The sequence below is a fragment of the Heptranchias perlo genome, chromosome 11 (assembly GCF_035084215.1).
Source record: "Heptranchias perlo isolate sHepPer1 chromosome 11, sHepPer1.hap1, whole genome shotgun sequence".
Taxonomy (NCBI): domain Eukaryota; kingdom Metazoa; phylum Chordata; class Chondrichthyes; order Hexanchiformes; family Hexanchidae; genus Heptranchias; species Heptranchias perlo.
Window position 1 is genome coordinate 73,751,220 of NC_090335.1, and position 20,348 is coordinate 73,771,567.

The following is a 20,348-nucleotide window of genomic DNA, read 5'->3' on the forward strand; positions in this document are numbered from 1 at the left end:
CCCACTCTCCTAGCTCACACGTGGAGAATGGCCATGAGCGGGAGGTACCAGAGGGCTGACGACACCCGCAGAAGTGTATCCAGCACCAGCCGTGGACTTCAGGAGAGGAGGGGGGAAAGTAGAAGGAGAAGAACAGAAAGGGCTTTACTGTTACTATGACTGAGCTTCACTTATCGATTTATTTTCTTGTGTCAAAGGAAATTGCCCCCCAGGAAATAAGACGTGTGCTGATGGTATCACCTGTGTCGATCAGGCCTTGTTCTGCAATGGAGCAGTGGATTGCCCAGACAGTTCAGATGAAAACGAGCAACAATGTGGTACAGTTATCCAAGATCTTTGTTCTGGTTCCTTTGGTTTTGCTAACTGATGGTGTGTTTTCTCGCACTGAATTACCTATATTAAGTATACCTGGCGTTCATAGCTGGTATCATGGGAACATAAGAACACAGGCTCATAGGAACAGGAGTAGACCATTCAGCCCCTCGAGCCTGTTCCGCCATTCAGGTAGATCATGGCTGATCTGCACCTCAACTCCGTCAACCCGCCTCGGTTCCGTGACCCTTAATACCCCTCACCCAACAAAAATCGATCAATCTCAGTTTTGACATTTTCAATTGACCCCCAGCCCCAATAGCTTTTTGGGGGAGAGAGTTCCAGATTTCCACTCCCCTTTGTGTGAAGAAGACAAATCCCAAGGTTTTCTTTTAGCTGTTTCTTTCAGCAAACTGGAACGAGCTGAAACAAAACCAAAAGTGCAATGAGGGCCCAGTTGCAGGTAACCGCGAGGTGTGACGCCAAGCTGGCAGATCTAGGTTATGCCGTGTCGCTCTCTGCCGAGTGACAAAAGAGCAGTGCTCAGTCACTGGTTTCTTAAAGAAAGCAACTTTTGATTGTGAGGAGACAGTTGACAGGAGCCACGAATCTCTGCTAATATTTAGACTTTTAAAATGGACGCCAGAGAGCTCTTTTCAAACGTGGCTGCTCACTGGACTGGGTTACCTTGTCAGCCATGGCTCAGTAGGTCGCACTTTTTGCCTCTGAGTCAGAAGGTTGTGGGTTCAAGTCCTACTCCAGAGTCTTGAGCACATAATCTAGGCTGACACTCCCAGTGCAGTACTGAGGGAGCGCTGCAATGTCGGAGGTGCCGTCTTTCGGGTGAGACGTTAAACCGAGGTCCCGTCTGGTGGATGCGGGGTAGCACGCAGGCAAGTGTTTTATTTTTATTTCTCAAAAAAATGTGATTTTTTTTTTTTTCCAGTGGTTTTCTTCTTTCCCCTTTGTATCAATCGCCTCGTTTGAAGCTAAAAGTGAGGGCAAGGGTCTCACCTGCTTCGCTTCATAGCAGCTGAAGATAACTGCCCCTCAGTCCAACCCCCTCCCACCGTCATGCATCTGAAATCGGGAACTGGGACAGGACAAACCATTTCTCGCAATCGGGGTCCTTAAAATATTCACCCCCAGCTGCACAAATAGGGACAAACGTCCATTTTACAAGGGAAAGAAGGACAGGTGTTGAAGTTGGAATGCAAACAGAACATGCCCCCATGCCCCACCGTCTGAAAGAAGAAAGACAAGATTAAATCTCAGATGGGCCCAGTTCCCCACCTGAAACATTAACCCTCCTCTCCTCTTTCAGATGCTAATACACCCGCTGTACATTTCCAGCACTTTTCTGTCACTGTTATAAATTTGACTCTAAACTGGTGGTTTACATTCCACACTGATAGATGTTGTTCATTAATAAACCTCTCTCTCATGCCCACAGCTACACCCTGCGATGGAACGTTTCTGCTGACTGGCTCTTCTGGTTCATTCCATTCGATTAATTTCCCCAAGCCGTACGATCCTGACACTTTCTGCCGATGGATCATAAGGTAAATTACCTGCTTGTTTCTTCACTCTGGGCACTATATCCGTTTGCACATTTCTCCGGTGTGTCAGCCGTGGCCCAGTGGGTTGGACTCTCACCTCTTGATTCAGAAGGTTGCGGGTTTAAGTCCCGCTCCAGAGACTCGAGAGCGTAATCCAGGCTGACGCTCCCGGTGAGCGCAGTACCGAGGCAGCGCTGCACTTTCCGATGAGACGTTAAACCGCGGTCCTCGTCTGCCCCCTCAGGTGGTCGTAAGCGATCGAAGAAAAGCAAGGGAATTCTCCCCGGTGTCCTGGCCAACGTTTATCCCTCAACCAACATCACTAAAACCCATGACCTGGTCATGATCACATTGCTGTTTGTGGGACCTTGCTGTGTGCAAATTGGCTGCCATGTTTCCTACATTACAACAGTGACTACACTTCAAAAAAAAAGTACTGAATTGGCTGTAAAACACTTTGGGACATCCTGAGGTCATGATAGGGGCTATATAAATGCAAGTCTTTCAAATGGCTATATTTAATGTGTGCCTCTAATCTGCAACTGTGGGAGGCGACATCATACACAAGGCCAATCTTCTGTTCACCCAACATTCACCACAGACACTTGCCAGCATGAGTCAGTGGATAGTGATCAGGAGCAGGAACCCTGGCTGGTTTTTCCCCTTACCCAACCCAGGGGCCTTAGGCCAAGGGTGATGTCCCGACTGCTGCCCCAGCTGAGATCAAATAACACAGCACCGACCATAGAGCCGGCGCGGACTCGATGGGCCGAATGGCCTCCTTCCGTGCTGTAACCTTTCTATGATTCTATGATTCTTCTCTAGGAGACAGCAGCTCATCACAGAGGGCATTTACAAAGGGAACATAGGAATTGCGAGGTGAAAAATGATCACGGTCCATCTAATTTGCCTTTGCCAGTCCCATTCCTTATTCCTTCTGGTATATGTAAAATTTGCTATTTTTTTATTCGTTCATGGGATGTGGGCGTCGCTGGCGAGGCCGGCATTTATTGCCCATCCCTAATTGCCCTTGAGAAGGTGGTGGTGAGCCACCTTCTTGAACCGCTGCAGTCCGTGTGGTGACGGTTCTCCCACAGTGCTATTAGGAAGGGAGCTCCAGGATTTTGACCCAGCGACGATGAAGGAACGGCGATATATTTCCAAGTCGGGATGGTGTGTGACTTGGAGGGGAATGTGCAGGTGGTGTTGTTCCCATGTGCCTGCTGCCCTTGTCCTTCTAGGTGGTAGAGGTCGCGGGTTTGGAAGGTGCTGTCGAAGAAGCCTTGGTGAGTTGCTGCAGTGCATCCTGTGGATGGTACACACTGCAGACACTGTGCGCCGGTGGTGAAGGGAGTGAATGTTCAGGGTGGTGGATGGGGTGCCAATCAAGCGGGCTGCTTTGTCCTGGATGGTGTTGAGCTTCTTGAGTTTTGTTGGAGCTGCACTCATCCAAGCAAGTGGAGAGTATTCCATCACACTCCTGACTTGTGCCTTGTAGATGGTGGAAAGGCTTTGGGGAGTCAGGAGGTGAGTCACTCGCCGCAGAATACCCAGCCTCTGACCTGCTCTCGTAGCCACAGTATTTATATGGCTGGTCCAGTTAAGTTTCTGGTCAATGGTGACCCCCAGGATGTTGATGGTGGGGTATTCGGCGATGGTAATGCCGTTGAATGTCAAGGGGAGGTGGTTCGACTCTCTCTTGTTGGAGATGGTCATTGCCTGGCACTTGTCTGGCGCGAATGTTACTTGCCACTTATCAGCCCAAGCCTGGATGTTGTCCAGGTCTTGCTGCATGCGGGCTCGGACTGCTTCATTATCTGAGGGGTTGCGAATGGAACTGAACACTGTCCAATCATCAGTGAACATCCCCATTTCTGACCTTATGATGGAGGGAAGGTCATTGATGAAGCAGCTGTTGTGCTAGACAGGTTTCTGCAGTATGTTTATTAGAATTATGAAAAAAGTGATTATAGTTGATGTGGTAGAAATTGGACCGTTTTACAGATTTAGCAAAACATCCCAAGGCGTTTCACTGGAGCGTTATGAAATTTGGCACCGAGTCACATAAGTAGATATTAGGACCAAAAGTTTGGCCAAGGAGGTAGGTTTTAAGAAGCGTCTTGAGGAGAGAGAGGCAGAGAGGTTTAGGGAGGGAATTCCAGGGCTCAGGGACTAGGCGGCTGAAGGCCCGGCCACTAATGGTGGAGCGATGAAAATCGGGGATGAGCAAGAGGCCAGAATTGGAGGAGCGCAGAGATCTGGGAGGGTTGTAGGGCTGGAGGAGGTTTCAGAGATAGGGAGGGTGGAGGCCATGGAGAGATTTGAAAACAAGGATGAGAATTTTAAATTTGGGGCGTTGCGGGACCGAAAGCGGGAATTTAGGTCAGCGAGCACAGGGTGATGGGTGAATGGGACTTGGTGCGAGTTAGGATACGCGCAGCAGAGTTTTGGATGAGCTGAAGTTTACGGAGGGTGGAAGATGGGAGGCCGGCCAGGAGTGTATTGGAATAGTCGAGTCTGGAGGAAACATGCCTCCCAGAACCTGGGCGTTAGAATTACAGCCGGCGAGACTGGGGCGCCAAGCCAGAAGGCAGGACGCTGCCTCTATTTTGACAATCCACCCCTCCGTTCTTGCCGGGGGAGGGAGGGTTAAAATCGGCCCTTGTGTGTCGTAAAGTCCGCCTTTAGAAAACAGTTACATTAAGGTCTGTATCCTGAGACAGATCAAGAAGGACATGCAGTATTGCAGATCTCTGCCACGTGCCTGTTCAAACCAACTCGCCCAACATCATCAGAGTTCGGATCTTCACCAGGTATATTTATACATCATTTTATATTGATGTGAGTATCTGGATCTACTGCTTACTAGAAGTGTGGTCGTTGCTTTGCTAACTGTTCCTCACTGCCTCCATGCTGCATTTGCTTCTACTTGCTCTGTGAACAGAGCAGCTGGGACATTATGAGTACTTATGCATACTTATCCATTTGATTATTGCATTGTCATTACATGAACTATTAAGCACTTATGCACAATTAATGCGCACGGATACGCTGATGTAACATAAGGCACAAATCACAGAATATGTGCCTATTATGGTCCCTACTAAATAGTTTACAAAAACTGTCCAACATCAACCAGCCCAACACCTCTGACAGTCTCCATTTCTTGTCCAATTGTTCACGATGTTAGCTATTTCTCCTGAGAGTGACTTACGATGATGTGGATGAGATAGCACACTTTGAGGCACAGAGCACTTAACTTCACCTCCATATACGTCCTTCATAGCTATATTAAGAGAGGTTGACTCGCCGTGTGTAGCTTTATGAGAACCAACCCGTGTTAGGTTGATCTGGAACAATCTAGAACAAATCACATTTATCTTCAGCTCCATGCCAAGTTTTTGCTTTCGCTTGGCGCCCTTGTTCAAGTCGTAACATTTTTTTTTCTCTGGGCTTTGCGGTAGTTGACGTGACGGGAGACCTATTGGGCTGGGTTCTGCTCCATCATCCCGGCCAACGTAAGATGGGATCGTGGCGCAGAACGATGGGGAATTCAGGCGTTGAGGCCTACTGCCCGGCCCGTGTTTCCCTCCCCTCCCCCTCCCCAGGCCGCTGGCAACGGGGGAGGGGGTGAGGCCAAGGTGGATTTACCTCCAATCCGCGCGACTTATACTGCTGTTTCCCGGGGCCGCCGAGGGGAAAATGGTAGTAGGCACCAGGCAACATTGGCAATGGCCTTCGCCACCCTCCACTCCCTGCCCCCAATGGAGGGAGAGGGCAGCCGCCTCTCCCTCCATTTCTGCCCCCCCAATGACTTAAAGCTGCAGTTCCATCCATTTTCAGAGGGGGGAACATCTGCCCCTTTAATGCCACTCCTGCCTCTTGTGTTGCCGCAATGCCGCTGACATTTCCCTCGGGGCCGATGACAGGCTCCCTCCTGGTGGTGGGAATCCCGGCCAGGAGCCCTCCATGGGTGGTCAATGACCCCCCCCGCCCCCCCCCCCCCCACACAACCCCTGATCCCCGACCCCCCGGCCCCAGGCAAACGGGTCGGAGCTAGATCACGGGCGGAAGTCCCGCCCAACCACTACTCTGCCCCTTTAAGTTAAACGCAAGCCCATTGTTTCCGGATAGGATTGTCCTGGAGACTCCAGGAATTAAAGATTAATTTCCTGGTCACTGCGGCAAGCAAAAAAAAAAACACCCTTGAGAGAAAAATCACAAGAGCGCATTAAAACAAAATTGTGTTTTCTTTTCATGTCATTTGAACATTTTCATTCGTTAGTTATAAAAAATATTTAAGATAGGGGGAAATAGGGCTGTTCGACCGGGAGGGGCGGTTGGAGGCAGGAGGTCATGTGATGAAACCTCCAGGAATATGTCCAGACAGAGTTGGGAACCCCTGTTTCCGGAGCATGAACCTGGGTTGACCTGCTGCACCAAAAGGCAATGCATTCTCCCCGGCCCAATGAGTGAATCTCACGCTGAGCCTCTGGTGAGACGTTTGGCACACTCCACGTCCAGACGAACCGAATGTTCATCCATTTATTTGGGTTATTAAGCAGCTCATCAGCTGCTTATGAAGTACAAAATGAGCGACACTATAATGTGCTTCACGATTGGTCTGCTTTCTAGCATTCCCGTTAATGAAATCTCGTGAAATTGGGAATCAGCAAATTTGCCATCATTGAAATTCACAAAGAAAATATAGTTATTAACATCTTTTCAAAATAAGAGGAAATATATGTCCCCTCTGTTTGAGTCTGACCCTGGTACCGAGCAGCTTGTAAATTCAGATATTAATATTAACTCTTAGACTGCTGCCAGGTCCATCAAAACCTCTCCCCCCCCCTCGCTGACCCTCCCTCCTGAATGTTTTTTTTAATGTTTTATATTTCACGTGGATTGGGCTAGATAGTCCACTCATTGACTGTGAATCAGCACTTCATTTGGTACCATTCAGATTTAATCTCCGCATTACCGTAAAACCCAGTGTATTTGTGCCTTCACAAAGGTTCTTAGGGCTTCGGCTGTATGACGAGCACTTAGAGATGTGATTTAGAGATTTGGAGACATCTGAGAGTTAAATAAAAACACACACACCTGCACGTTCTTTGCACCGTGCAAGCAGTAAAGATAAGAGCTTGTATTTATATAGCGCTTCTCACGAACTCAGGGCGTCCCAAAGCGCTTTGCAGCCTTGCACCGTCCTTGGAAGTGCTACAGACTCCTGGCCGCACGGAGCCAATGATGGGGAGCTTGCCCCAAATTTCAGGGATGGGATCATTTCCGTAGTTTGGAGGGGACAACACACACACACACACACACACCTGTAAGCACTTTTGAAGTGTCGTCACTGTTGTAATGTAAGGCAGTGCGGCAGCCAATTAGCGCACAGCAAGATCCCACAAAGAGCAAGGTGATAACAACCAGAAAATCTGCTTTTTTAATGATGTTGGTTGAGGGATAGATGTTGGCCAGGACACTCCCGGAGAGAACTCCTTTGCTCTTCTTCGAAATAATGCCAAGGGATCTTTTACATCCACCTGAGGGGGCAGGCGGGGCCTCGGTTTAACGCCTCATCTGAAAGTCGGCACCTCCGACAGTGCAGCACTCCATTGGGAGTGTCAGCCTGGATTGTGGACTCAAGTCTCTGGAGTGGGACTTAAACTTCAACCTTTTGACCCACTGAGCCACGGCTAACTGTACAGTGGTCTCTATAATACCAATCCAAGGGTGCAAGTCTCCAAATCTATCCCCAAGGATCACCGATAACCTGTGGAAATTGCTAACCCCTGATGCTGTAGCCAGATCCCGGGATGAAAGGTGCTCCAATCCCCCGTGTGGAGCAATGCAGTCAGGATGTTTTGACTGTAACAACGGAGGTTGGGCTAGGACCCTGCCTGGACAATTTGAGACTCGGAGGGGTCTGAACCTCCAGGGAACCGTCGATGGAAGTGCTACAGACTCCTGGCCACATTGAGCCAACGATGTGGAGCTCGTCCCAAATTTCGGGGTTGGGATAATTTCCGTAGTTTGGAGGGGACAATACACACTCGTACCAACGCAACACCAGCCATCCTGCTCTTGGCTGCCTGCCGGAAAATCATTCTGCTCCGATACGGAGTGTAACGCCCTTATGAAGCCAGAAATTTTGGCCCAATTCTTCCCTTCATTTCCTAAATTGAAAGATGGCCATTGATTTTAAGATTCTGGGATGGATTATCTTTGCGGGCAAATGTTTTCGGGCCATAATATGGCCCAGTACAGGACCTAGCGGTGGTGGCATTTCCTGCCTCTAATTCAGAAGGTGCAGGGTCTGATACCCACTCCTGACAGTCCCGGTGAGTGGAGACAGGTGCTCCAGCTCTGAATTCTGGATCGACATCCAGTGGGATACTCGCATTCATTGGGTGTTGGTGGCCCTCCCTCATCTGTGGGAGCCCATAAAACCCAATCGGCTGGTTACAGCCATAGAAGGAGCATTCAGACTGTTAATCGGCCTGTTCTCCGGGGGAGGAGTGTGAAGGTACGAAAACAATGACAACGCCACCCTGTCAGACTATTAATCATCCTGCGAATCCTTCCACTACTTCACGCTGTTCTCCAGGGGAAAAGGAACTAGGTCTGCTCGCGGCCCACTCGCTGGGTCCACTGGTGGAGTATTGGGCAGAATTCCTGGGAATGGCCTTAGACGCTGTGTGATTGAGGGGCAGGGGGTGGTGGTTAGTAAGTTTATCTTGCCTTTGAAAGCCTATCAATTCTCACACGTGTGTGTGTGTGTGACCAGAGTTGAACCAGGCCTTTACATAAAGGTGAATTTCAGTGACTTCCAAACCGAGGAATTGACTGACTGCCTTAAGCTATACCAAGGAACGGGCGGCGGTAAAGAATTAATCGGTAAGCACAGCCTAGTCTCAATCAACTGCTTTTTAAAATACATTTATTTTAGTTTTCTTTGTGAGGTGAAGGTAAGGGGTGTTCGTGCTGGGAAATGCGGGATTTCTCCAATTACAGACACCCAGGCGGGTGAATTTTAACCCGCCCTGCCCGGTGCACAGATAAAATAGCAACGCAAAGACTTACCCCTCTGTTCCCATTCGATTCCCACCCGCCCCCATCTTATCTGGGCCCTTTCTTTGAGGCGGCCGAGGCTCTTGCCTGTCTCGGGGTCGGGGGGGGGGGAAACCTTATTAAAATACGTCAATCAGGGTCCTGTGACATTTGTAGCGACATTTTAACGGCCTACTGAGCGGGGAAGAAGAGAAGGCCCTCTCAGGTAAGTCAAAACCTGACTTTAGTGGGGTCTAGAATGGTGGAAGTGCTACTCTGGGCCCCAGATGGAAAGAGTAGGCCCATGTTGCATTGGGCTCCCCTCTTCCGACCCGCAAAAGGGTCCTGATCCCCCATCGCCCCGCACCCCCCCACTCCCCCCGCCCTGTGACTTACCTTGGTGCAGGCAGGCGGCCTCCAGAACCCCTGATTTTAACCTGCCGTTTCCGGCGGGCAGCAGGCCGGCAGGATGTCAGTGAGGCCCGGGAGTTAAAATAGCCCAGGCCTCAAACTAATGGCCTCAGGTGGGATTGACGTTTAAACCGCCCTCCTGAAACTGGCTCCCAGTTAAAAGTCCCCCTCCCACCCCCTCCAAAGCCAGCACCAAGTATTCGTATAGTATAGTTAAGTGCCTCTATTCCGTCCCAATAATGTACCTCAGCCCCAGCCTCCAAAGAGCCAGTCTGACATTTCTCTATTCCGAAATGGGCAGCCTTACCGTCCCGTTAACCTTAACGATGCGGCCGGCGCCATTTTGAAAGTGCTACTCTGGGCCCCAGATGGAAAGAGTAGGCCTAAGCTGCACTGGGCTCCCCTCTTCCCACCCGCGAAAGGGTCCAGTTCCCCCACCGCCCCCCACTCCCCCACCGCCCCCCACTCCCCCCCGCTGGGCGTCCAAAGTGCTGCCTGTTTCAAGTATTAGGTCCCTTTTAAGATGCAAACCAGGATCCTAGGTCCCCGAATGCCATTTTAGATCAGAAATGATCAGACCCGCGACACGCAAGCTCCGATTAGGTCCACAGGCCGTAGAGACACATAGGCCCAGCCGAGGTCAGATTGAAGTTATTTTCGTGGGGCACGGAGGAAGCAGGAGTGCACCGAGCCCCACAAAAATAATCTGGGCCTCTGCCTCCCCGGGAACTCTCCCACTACCATCTCCGCCTTGGTGACCCGCCCCCACCCCTTACCCTTGATGCTGAATGGGGAGGTCTGATATTGTCCAGCGTAAATCCGTCGAGCTCTATCACTGCACTCGTTTGGCGCCTCGCAGCTCTCCGGTCCCTCAAGATCGGTCATTGGCGATCGGCCAGCGTGTTTCCCCCCCCCCCCCGTCGGGGGTCCACTTTGGGGAGGTCTGGGTGGGGAAGGCGTAGTCCCGCAGAGCTATCTCCCTGGACTGAGCCAGGAGAGGGAATTGGGGAGAACAATACATAAAGAATTGGAAGGAGTCCCGACCGAGACAAGAAAAAAATTGTAACAGTTTAGCTTTTAACTAATTAGTCTCTACATAAACTCACACAAATCCTAACCTTGCTCTGTTTCACTTAGCCTCGCTCTCAGGTTCCCATCCCGGATCTGTAAGGATTTTTTCCAACCAGGCTACGGCAGAATTCCAGGTGGATGATTACCCAACTTCTGATTTTGGTTTCAATGCGAGCTTCACTGTGTTTAACCTCACTGTCGTCAGCAGTAAGTCCCCACAACTGTTCGAGGGGGGGGGGCCGTGATGCGTTCGGGTATCAATGTTCTCGATTCCGGCAGCTGGCTCCCTCTGTTTATAAACAAGACATCAGATTAAAACAGGGAACCCAGTGGCACAGCATATCAGTGCCCTGGCACAAATCAGGAATCAAGGACAAGGGGACGTGATCTTAAAATTAGAGCCCGGCCATTTGGAGGGAAATCAGGAAGCACTTTTTCACAAACAGAAGGTAGTGGAAATCTGGAACTCTCTCTCTCTCTCTCTCAAGTGGATGCTGGGGGACAATTGGAGCTTTCAAGACCGAGATTGATAGATTTTTGTTAGGTAAGGGTGTCAAGGGATATGGAGCTAAAGTGGGTAAATGGGGTTGAGGTGCAGAACGGCCATGATCTAATGGGATGGTGGAGCAGGCCCGAGGGGCTGAATTGCCTCCTCCTGTTCTTAATGTTCCTATATTCCTACGTCAGTGCCCTGGCGAATTGCACGGCACCGCGGACTGGTATTATGCCCCTGAAATTCTGCGGGACGTGATCCTGGTTGTTATGCCAGGGTCACGCCCGCCAGTGCCCTCCAGCGCTGACCCCGCCAAAGTTTGTGGGATCAGTGGGAGGGCAGCTCCCCCCGGCAACAATTAGGTGATCTGCGGGTCAGCATTCTTACTGATCTGCGGGAGAGCAGATTGTAGGGCATCCATTGGATAGAATTACACATAGAACTACATAGAATGTACAGCACAGAAACAGGCCGTTCGACCCAACAGATCTATGCCAGGGTTTATGCTCCACAGGCTCCTCCTCCCGCCCTACTTCTAGCCCTATCTGCATATCCCTCATGTGTTTATCCAGCTTCCCCTTAAATGCATCTATGCTATTCACCTCAACTACTCCTTGTGGTAGCGAGTCCCACATTCTCACCACTCTCTGGGTAAAGAAGTTTCTCCTGAATTCCCTATTGGATTTATTCGTGACTATTTTATATTTATGACCTCTTGTTTTGGACTCCCCCACAAGTGGAAACATTTTCTCTGCGTCTACCCAATCAAACCCTTTCATAATTAGGTCACACATCAGCCTTCTCTTTTCTAGAGAAAAAAGCCCCAGCTCGTTAAATCTTTCTGGATAGTTATAAACCTCTCAGTTCTGGTATCATTCTTGACTCCGGTGCCTCTATAGCCTTTTTGTAATATGGAGACCAGAACTGTGCGCAATTCTCCAAGTGTGGTCTAACCAAGGTTCTATACAAGTTTAACATAACTTCTTCGCTTTATCCATGGTCTGACTGAAGCTCCTGTCCATTTGGTCTCCCGGCCTGGGGGAGATGGTTGAGCTCAGGCCCTGAATGGCTCTGGTATAAGCATCCCTGAGAGATTACTGGTGCCGTAGGCTCCTGAACGGAGGAATCCACATGCTCCATGCTTGATTACCATGAGCCAGAACTCCACTCAAGTTGGTAATGGCCGTCTCCACACCCTCTGACATGGTTGGGCAGATCCCTCACACAGGTAGCCCAATTCTGTTCCCCCGGCTGGAGATTCTAGAACTAGGGGTTACAGTCTCAAGATAAGGGCGTTCGGCCATTTAGGGCTGAGATGAGGAAAAATTTCTTCATGTCTTTGGAATTCTCTACCCCCAGAGGGCTGTGGATGCTCAGTCGTTGAGTATATTCAAGACTGAGATCGATGGATATTCGGACACTAAGAGAATCAAGGGGTATGGGGATCGGGTGGGAAAGTGGAGTTGAGGTAGAAGATCAGCCATGATCTTATTGATGTGGAGATGCCGGTGATGGACTGGGGTGGACAAATGTAAGGAGTCTTACAACACCAGGTTATAGTCCAACAGCTTTATTTGAAATCACAAGCTTTCGGAGCTTACCTCCTTTGTCAGGTGAGTGTAGGATTCCATAAAGGTACAGCATATATAGTCAGAGAACAATGCCAGGTGTGATAACGGGCTGTTGGAAAGATTATCTGTAATCACCTGGCATTGTTCTCTGACTATATATGCTGTACCTTTATGGAATCCTACACTCACCTGACGAAGGAGGAAAGCTCCGAAAGCTTGTGATTTTAAATAAAGCTGTTGGACTATAACCTGGTGTTGTAAGACTCCTTACATATGATCTTATTGAATGGCGGAGCAAGCTCAAGGGGCCGTATGTCTTACTCCTCTTCCTATTTCTTAGGTTCTTATGTTCTTATGCATGGAGCAAATATGCTGCACATAAAGTATAGGAACATAGGAATTGCTAGTTGAAAAAACGACCAAGGTCCATCTCGTTTGCATTCTACCATCCTGGTAGTCGCCTGAAGCAATGATAATGGAGTTATTGACTAATCAAAACAATCGATCTCTATCAGTTATTCTACAGCAGATCCAGACATGAGGTGAGGAAACCCCCAGTGGTGGAGAGCTTTGGGAACAGTAGGTCTGAGTCAACTGTTCCTCGTAAGCATTGTACTCTTATCACGTCATGTCTCAAATTACTCGTAAACTGTTACTTTCTGTAGAGAGCTGTTCCATATTTTGAGACAGATATACCTATTTCATTAGCTTCAGTGTTGTCTGCTCCATGTTTTGTAACAAACACAGTCAGCCAGGTGACACTGGGAGAACTTACCGAAATGTCAGTGATGATTTAGCTCGGGATTCGCTCTAAGGTCAGAATTTTTCGCAAGAAAGTGCCGACGTGTTTTAAACTGTGATGGTCATGATCTATGTCCTTAGATCAGGAGAAAGTAAACTGCAATTTTCAGGATGGACTTTGCTATTGGAGACAGGATCCACTGGACGAGGGTGAATGGGAGAGAATCAATGGACCTTCCTACCCACCCATAACTGGCCCGACTGATGATCACACGTATGGAAACCAATCAGGTAAGATTAATGAACCTGTCATAACTTTTACATAGAATTTTGCAGCACAGAAACAGGCCGTTCGGCCCAACTGGTCTGTGCTGGCGTTAATGCTCCACCCGTCACTTAAAGCATGAGAATTAATTTTTTAAAAAAAGGTGGCCTTTGCTCACCGGATCGGTGTTGTCAGTGTACCTGTGTAAAGTTAGCGTGGGACTAGGACGATATATTTCAGTCTTTGGGATGTGGGCTGCTTCACTGGCACGGTTGGTAACCATTGCCCATCCCTCGTTGACCTGAGGGCATTGAGTCAACAATGTAACTTTATTGATCAATACATCAGTACCGATCCTGTTCATAATTGATATTAATGCAAATACGACTTTGTTGCAAATATTGGGTTTAACCATTGGCACATGGGCGCACGAGACCTGATCTAATGCCCCTCGATCGGATTCAGCCTAGTTCCCCACCCAGTGCTGGTGCAGGGGTTAAACCCTGGAAACCCCCCTCCCCACACACACACAGCATCGATTCGACAAACGCAGAGCTTGCCGCTGACAGCTGAACACACATTTATGATCCCGTGCCCTGAAGGTGCGGCTAAGGGATCGACAGGCCGCCGAAGGATGATTCGACGATTGTTCAGACCATGGCTCTGTGCAGTCCCATTCCCCAACCTGTGTGTGTCTCTCAGAATTGAAAGAGTCAAGTCGTCATTCATCGAAATACTTCATCAAATTCTGTACTTCCAATTCTCTGTGTCGCTGCTGCGGTTTCAATATTAACATCTTTAGATTTTAGATTTTATCATTACGTGCCTTGTGATTTGCGAATTAAGTCATTTTTTTCATAAAGTGGCCAATAGAAGGGAAGCAAAGAGCAGTTCAAATCCCTCCAGCCCCTCGCCCCCTCCTCTATCTCAGTAACCTCCTCCAGCCCCTCGCCCCTCCCTAACTCAGTAACCTCCTCCAGCCCCTCCCCTCCCTAACTCAGTAACCTCCTCCTGCCCCTCGCCCTCCCTATCTCAGTAACCTCCTCCAGCCCCTCGCCCCTCTCTATCTCAGTAACCTCCTCCTGCCCCTCGCCCTCCCTATCTCAGTAACCTCCTCCAGCCCCTCGCCCCTCTCTATCTCAGTAACCTCCTCCAGCCCCTCCCCTCCCTAACTCAGTAACCTCCTCCTGCCCCTCGCCCTCCCTATCTCAGTAACCTCCTCCAGCCCCTCGCCCCTCTCTATCTCAGTAACCTCCTCCAGCCCCTCGCCCCTCATAGAAGTAGAATCATAGAAGTTTACAACATGGAAACAGGCCCTTCGGCCCAACATGTCCATGTCGCCCAGTTTATACCACTAAGCTAGTCCCAATTGCCTGCACTTGGCCCATGTCCCTCTATACCCATCTTACCCATGTAACTGTCCAAATGCTTTTTAAAAGACAAAATTGTACCCGCCTCTACTACTGCCTTTGGCAGCTCGTTCCAGACACTCACCACCCTTTGAGTGAAAAAATTGGGCCTCTGGACCCTTTTATATCTCTCCCCTCTCACCTTAAATCTATGTCCCCTCGTTATAGACTCCCCTACCTTTGGGAAAAGATTTTGACTATCTACCTTATCTATGCCCCTCATTATTTTATAGACTTGTATAAGATCACCCCTTAACCTCCTACTCTCCAGGGAAAAAAGTCCCAGTCTATCTAACCTCTCCCTATAAGTCAAACCATCAAGTCCCGGCAGCATCCTAGTAAATCTTTTCTGCACTCTTTCTAGTTTAATAATATCCTTTCTATAATAGGGTGACCAGAACTGTACACAGTATTCCAAGTGTGGCCTAACTAATGTCTTGTACAACTTCAACAAGACATCCCAACTCCTGTATTCAATGTTCTGACCAATGAAACCAAGCATGCCGAATGCCTTCTTCACCACCCTATCCACCTGTGACTCCACTTTCAAGGAGCTATGAACCTGTACTCCTAGATCTCTTTGTTCTACAACTCTCCCCAACGCCCTACCATTAACGGAGTAGGTCCTGGCCCGATTCGATCTCCCAAAATGCATCACCTCACATTTATCTAAATTAAACTCCATCTGCCATTCATCGGCCCACTGGCCCAATTTATCAAGGTCCCGTTGCAATCCTAGATAACCTTCTTCACTGTCCACGATGCCACCAATCTTGGTGTCATCTGCAAACTTACTAACCATGCCTCCTAAATTCTCATCCAAATCATTAATATAAATAACAAATAACAGCGGACCCAGCACCGATCCCTGAGGCACACCGCTGGTCACAGGCCTCCAATTTGAAAAACAACCCTCTACAACCACCCTCTGTCTTTTGTCGTCAAGCCAATGTTGTATCCAATTGGCTACCTCACCTTGGATCCCGTGAGATTTAACCTTATGTAACAACCTACCATGCGGTACCTTGTCAAAGGCTTTGCTAAAGTCCATGTAGACCACGTCTACTGCACAGCCCTCATCTATCTTCTTGGTTACCCCTTCAAAAAACTCAATCAAATTCGTGAGACATGATTTTCCTCTCACAAAACCATGCTGACTGTTCCTAATCAGTCCCTGCCTCTCCAAATGCCCGTAGATCCTGTCTCTCAGAATACCCTCTAACAACTTACCCACTACAGATGTCAGGCTCACCGGTCTGTAGTTCCCAGGCTTTTCCCTGCCGCCCTTCTTAAACAAAGGCACAACATTTGCTACCCTCCAATCTTCAGGCACCTCACCTGTAGCGGTGGATGATTCAAATATCTCTGCTGGGGACCCGCAATTTCCTCCCTAACCTCCCATAATGTCCTGGGATACATTTCATCAGGTCCCGGAGATTTATCTACCTTGATGCGCGTTAAGACTTCCAGCACCTCCCTCTCTGTAATATGTACACTCCTCAAGACATCACTATTTATTTCCCCAAGTTCCCTAACATCCATGCCTTTCTCAATCGTAAATACCGATGCGAAATATTCATTTAGGATCTCACCCATCTCTTGTGGTTCCGCACATAGATGACCTTGTTGATCCTTCAGAGGCCCTACTTTCTCCCGAGTTACTCTTTTGCCCTTTATGTATTTGTAGAAGCTCTTTGGATTCACCTTTGCCTTATCTGCCAAAGCAATCTCATGTCCCCTTTTTGCCCTCCTGATTTCTCTCTTAACTCTACTCCGGCAATCTCTATACTCTTCAAGGGATCCACTTGATCCCAGCTGCCTATGCATGTCATATGCCTCCTTCTTCTTTCTGACTAGGGCCTCAATCTCCCGAGTCATCCAAGGTTCCCTACTTCTACCAGCCTTGCCCTTTACTTTATAAGGAATGTGCTTGCCCTGAACCCTGGTTAACACACTTTTGAAAGCCTCCCACTTACCAGACGTCCCTTTGCCTGCCAACAGACTCTCCCAATCAACTTCTGAAAGTTCCTGTCCAATACCATCAAAATTGGCCTTTCCCCAATTTAGAATTTTAACTTTTGGGCCAGACCTATCCTTCTCCATAGCTATCTTAAAACTAATGGAATTATGATCACTGGTCCCAAAGTCATCCCTCACTAACACTTCTGTCACCTGCCCTTCCTTATTTCCCAAGAGGAGGTCAAGTTTTGCCCCCTCTCTAGTCGGGCCATCCACATACTGAATGAGAAATTCCTCCTGAATACACTCAACAAATTTCTCTCCATCCAAGCCCCTAATGCTATAGCTGTCCCAGTCAATGTTGGGAAAGTTAAAGTCCCCTACTATTACCACCCTATTTTTCTTGCAGCTGTCTGTAATCTCCTTACATATTTGCTCCTCAATTTCCCATTGACTATTTGGGGGTCTGTAGTACAATCCTATCAACGTGATCTCTCCCTTCTTATTTTTCAGTTCTACCCATATAGACTCAGTGGGCGAACCCTCGGATATATCCCCTCTCACTACTGCCGTAATGTTCTCCCTAATCAAGAACGCAACTCCCCCTCCTCTCTTACCTCCTGCTCTATCTTTCCTATAGCATCTGTACCCTGGAATATTTAGCTGCCAGTCATGCCCCTCCCTTAGCCATGTTTCAGTAATAGCTATAACATCCCAGTCCCATGTACCCATCCATGCCCTGAGTTCATCTACCTTGCCCATCAGACTTCTTGCATTGAAATAAATGCAGTTTAATCTCGACTTCCCTTGGTCTTTGCCCTGCTTTCTCAGACCATTTGTCCGGTCATGTTTTGTACACTCTCCCTTACTGCCTTTTGTTTCTGTCACCACTTTACTTCCCACTGACTTCCTGCATCGATTCCCATCCCCCTGCCACTTTAGTTTAAACCCTCCCCAACAGCACTAGCAAACACTCCCCCGAGGACATTGGTTCCAGTCCTGCCCAGATGCAGACTGTCCAATTTGTACTGGTCCCACCTCCCCCAGAACCGGTTCCAATGTCCCAGGAATTTGAATCCCTCCTCTTGCACCATCTCTCAAGCCACGTATTCATCCTAGCTATCCTGTCATTCCTACTCTGACTAGCCCGTGGCACTGGTAGCAATCCTGAGATTACTACCTTTGAGGTCCTACTTTTTAGTTTAACTCCTAACTCCCTAAATTCAGCTTGTCGGACCTCATCCCATTTTTTACCTATATCGTTGGTACCTATATGCACCACGGCAACTGGCTGTTCACCCTCCCCCTCCAGAATGTTCTGCAGCCGCTCCGAGACATCCCTGACCCTTGCACCAGGGAGGCAACATACCATCCTGGAGTCTCGGTTGCGTCCGCAGAAACGCCTGTCTATTCCCCTTACAATTGAGTCCCCTATCACTATAGCTCTGCCACTCTTTTTCCTGCCCTCCTGTGCAGCAGAGCCAGCCACGGTGCCATGAACCTGGCCGCTGCCACCTTCCCCTGGTGAGCCATCTCCCACAACAGTATCCAAAACGGTATACCTGTTTGAGAGGGGGATGGCCACAGGGGACCCCTGCACTACCTGCCTGCACCTCTTACTCTTCCTGGTGGTCACCCATTCACTTCCTGCCTGTATACCCTTTACCTGCGGTGTGACCAACTCGCTAAACGTGCTATCCACGAGTTTCTCTGCATCGCGGATGCTCCACAGTGAGTCCACCCGCAGCTCCAGCTCCGAGATACGATCGGTCAGTAGCTGCAGGTGGACAAACTTCCTGTACACATGGTCGGCAGGGACACTGGTAGTGTCCATGACTTCCCACATCTTGCAGGAGGAGCATATCACGGGTGCGAGGTCTGCTGCCATGACTTGCCTTAGCTTAGTTACCCCTTTTAAATTACGTTGAAATTTGAAAATGTTAACTATACCAGGGACCTAGGTTCACTAAAAAAAAACACTACCTGCTATAAAAGCTGCTTAGTTTCCCAGCTCTTAGTTTAAACCAATGCCCTAATTTAGAGAAAAAAAAACAGTAATACTCACCAACCAATCACTTACCTGCTGTCCTGTGACGTCACTCCTTGGTTTTCTGTTGTTGTTTTTGATCCGTTCAGGTCCCCCACCGCTCTGGTCTCGGGCCTCGGGCCACCGCTCTTTATATCCCCGCTCTCGGTCTCTCTCCTCTGCTCCCGATCAGGTCCCCCACCGCTCTGGTCTCGGGCCTCGGGCCACCGCTCTTTATATCCCCGCTCTCGCTCTCTCTCCTCTGCTCCCGATCAGGTCCGCCGCCGCTCTGGTCTCGGGCCTCGGGCCGCCGCTCTTTTATCCCCGCTCTCGGTCTCTCTCCTCTGCTCCCGATCAGGTCCGCCGCCGCCCTCCCTATCTCAGTAACCTCCACCAGCCCCTCGCCCCTCCCTAACTTAGTAACCTCCTCCAGCCCCTCGCCCCTCCCTATCTCAGTAACCTCCTCCAGCCCCTCGCCCCTCCCTAACTCAGCAACCTCCTCCAGCCCTTCGCCCCTCCCTAACTCAGTAACCTCCTCCAGCCCCTCGCCCCTCCCTATCTCAGTAACCTCCTCCAGCCCCTCGCCCCTCCCTATCTCAGTAACCTCCTCCAGCCACTCGCCCCTCCCTATCTCAGTAACCTCCTCCAGCCCCTCACCCCTCCCTATCTCAGTAACCTCCTCCAGCCCCTCGCCCCTCCCCCATCTCAGTAACCTCCTCCAGCCCCTCGCCCCCTCCCTATCTCAGTAACCTCCTCCAGCCCCTCACCCCTCCCCCATCTCAGTAACCTCCTCCAGCCCCTCGCCCCCTCCCCTATCTCAGTAACCTCCTCCATCCCCTCGCCCCTCTCTATCTCAGTGACCTCCTCCAGCCCCTCGCCCCTCCCTATCTCAGTAACCTCCTCCATCCCCTCGCCCCTCCCTATCTCAGTAACCTCCTCCAGCCCCTCGCCCCTCCCTATCTCAGTAACCCCCTCCAGCCCCTCGCCCCTCCCTATCTCAGTAACCTCCTCCAGCCCCTCGCCCCTGCCTATCTCAGTAACCTCCTCCAGCCCCTGGCCCCTCCCTATCTCAGTAACCTCCTCCAGCCCCTCGCCCCTCCCTATCTCAGTAACCTCCTCCAGCCCCTCGCCCCCTCCCTATCTCAGTAACCTCCTCCAGCCCCTCACCCCTCCCTATCTCAGTAACCTCCTCCAGCCCCTCGCCCTTCCCCTATCTCAGTAACCTCCTCCAGCCTCTCGCCCCCTCCCCTATCTCTGTAACCTCCTCCAGACGTACAACCCTCCGAGATCTCTGCGCTCCTCCAATTCTGGCCTCTTGCGCATCCCTGATTTTAATCGCTCCACCATTGGCGGCCGTGCCTTCAGCTGCCTCGGCCCTAAGCTCTGGAATTCCCTCCCTAAACCTCTCCTCCTCTCTCTCCTCCTTTAAGTCCCTCCTTAAAACTTACCTCTTTGACCAAGCTTTTGGCCACCTGTCC

The 20,348-nt window shown here is 49.8% G+C and overlaps 1 protein-coding gene across 1 annotated transcript in view; it reads left to right on the top strand.

Annotated features, from left to right (window-relative positions):
• Positions 1–20,348, top strand: part of tmprss15 (transmembrane serine protease 15) — a 62,081-nt gene that overhangs the window by 14,505 nt on the left and 27,228 nt on the right. Inside the window, exons 8-12 of the mRNA XM_067992245.1 lie at positions 198–317; positions 1,766–1,874; positions 8,662–8,771; positions 10,473–10,613; positions 13,353–13,502. Coding sequence (XP_067848346.1) covers positions 198–317; positions 1,766–1,874; positions 8,662–8,771; positions 10,473–10,613; positions 13,353–13,502 — 630 coding nt within the window. The remainder of the gene's footprint in view (positions 1–197; positions 318–1,765; positions 1,875–8,661; positions 8,772–10,472; positions 10,614–13,352; positions 13,503–20,348) is intronic.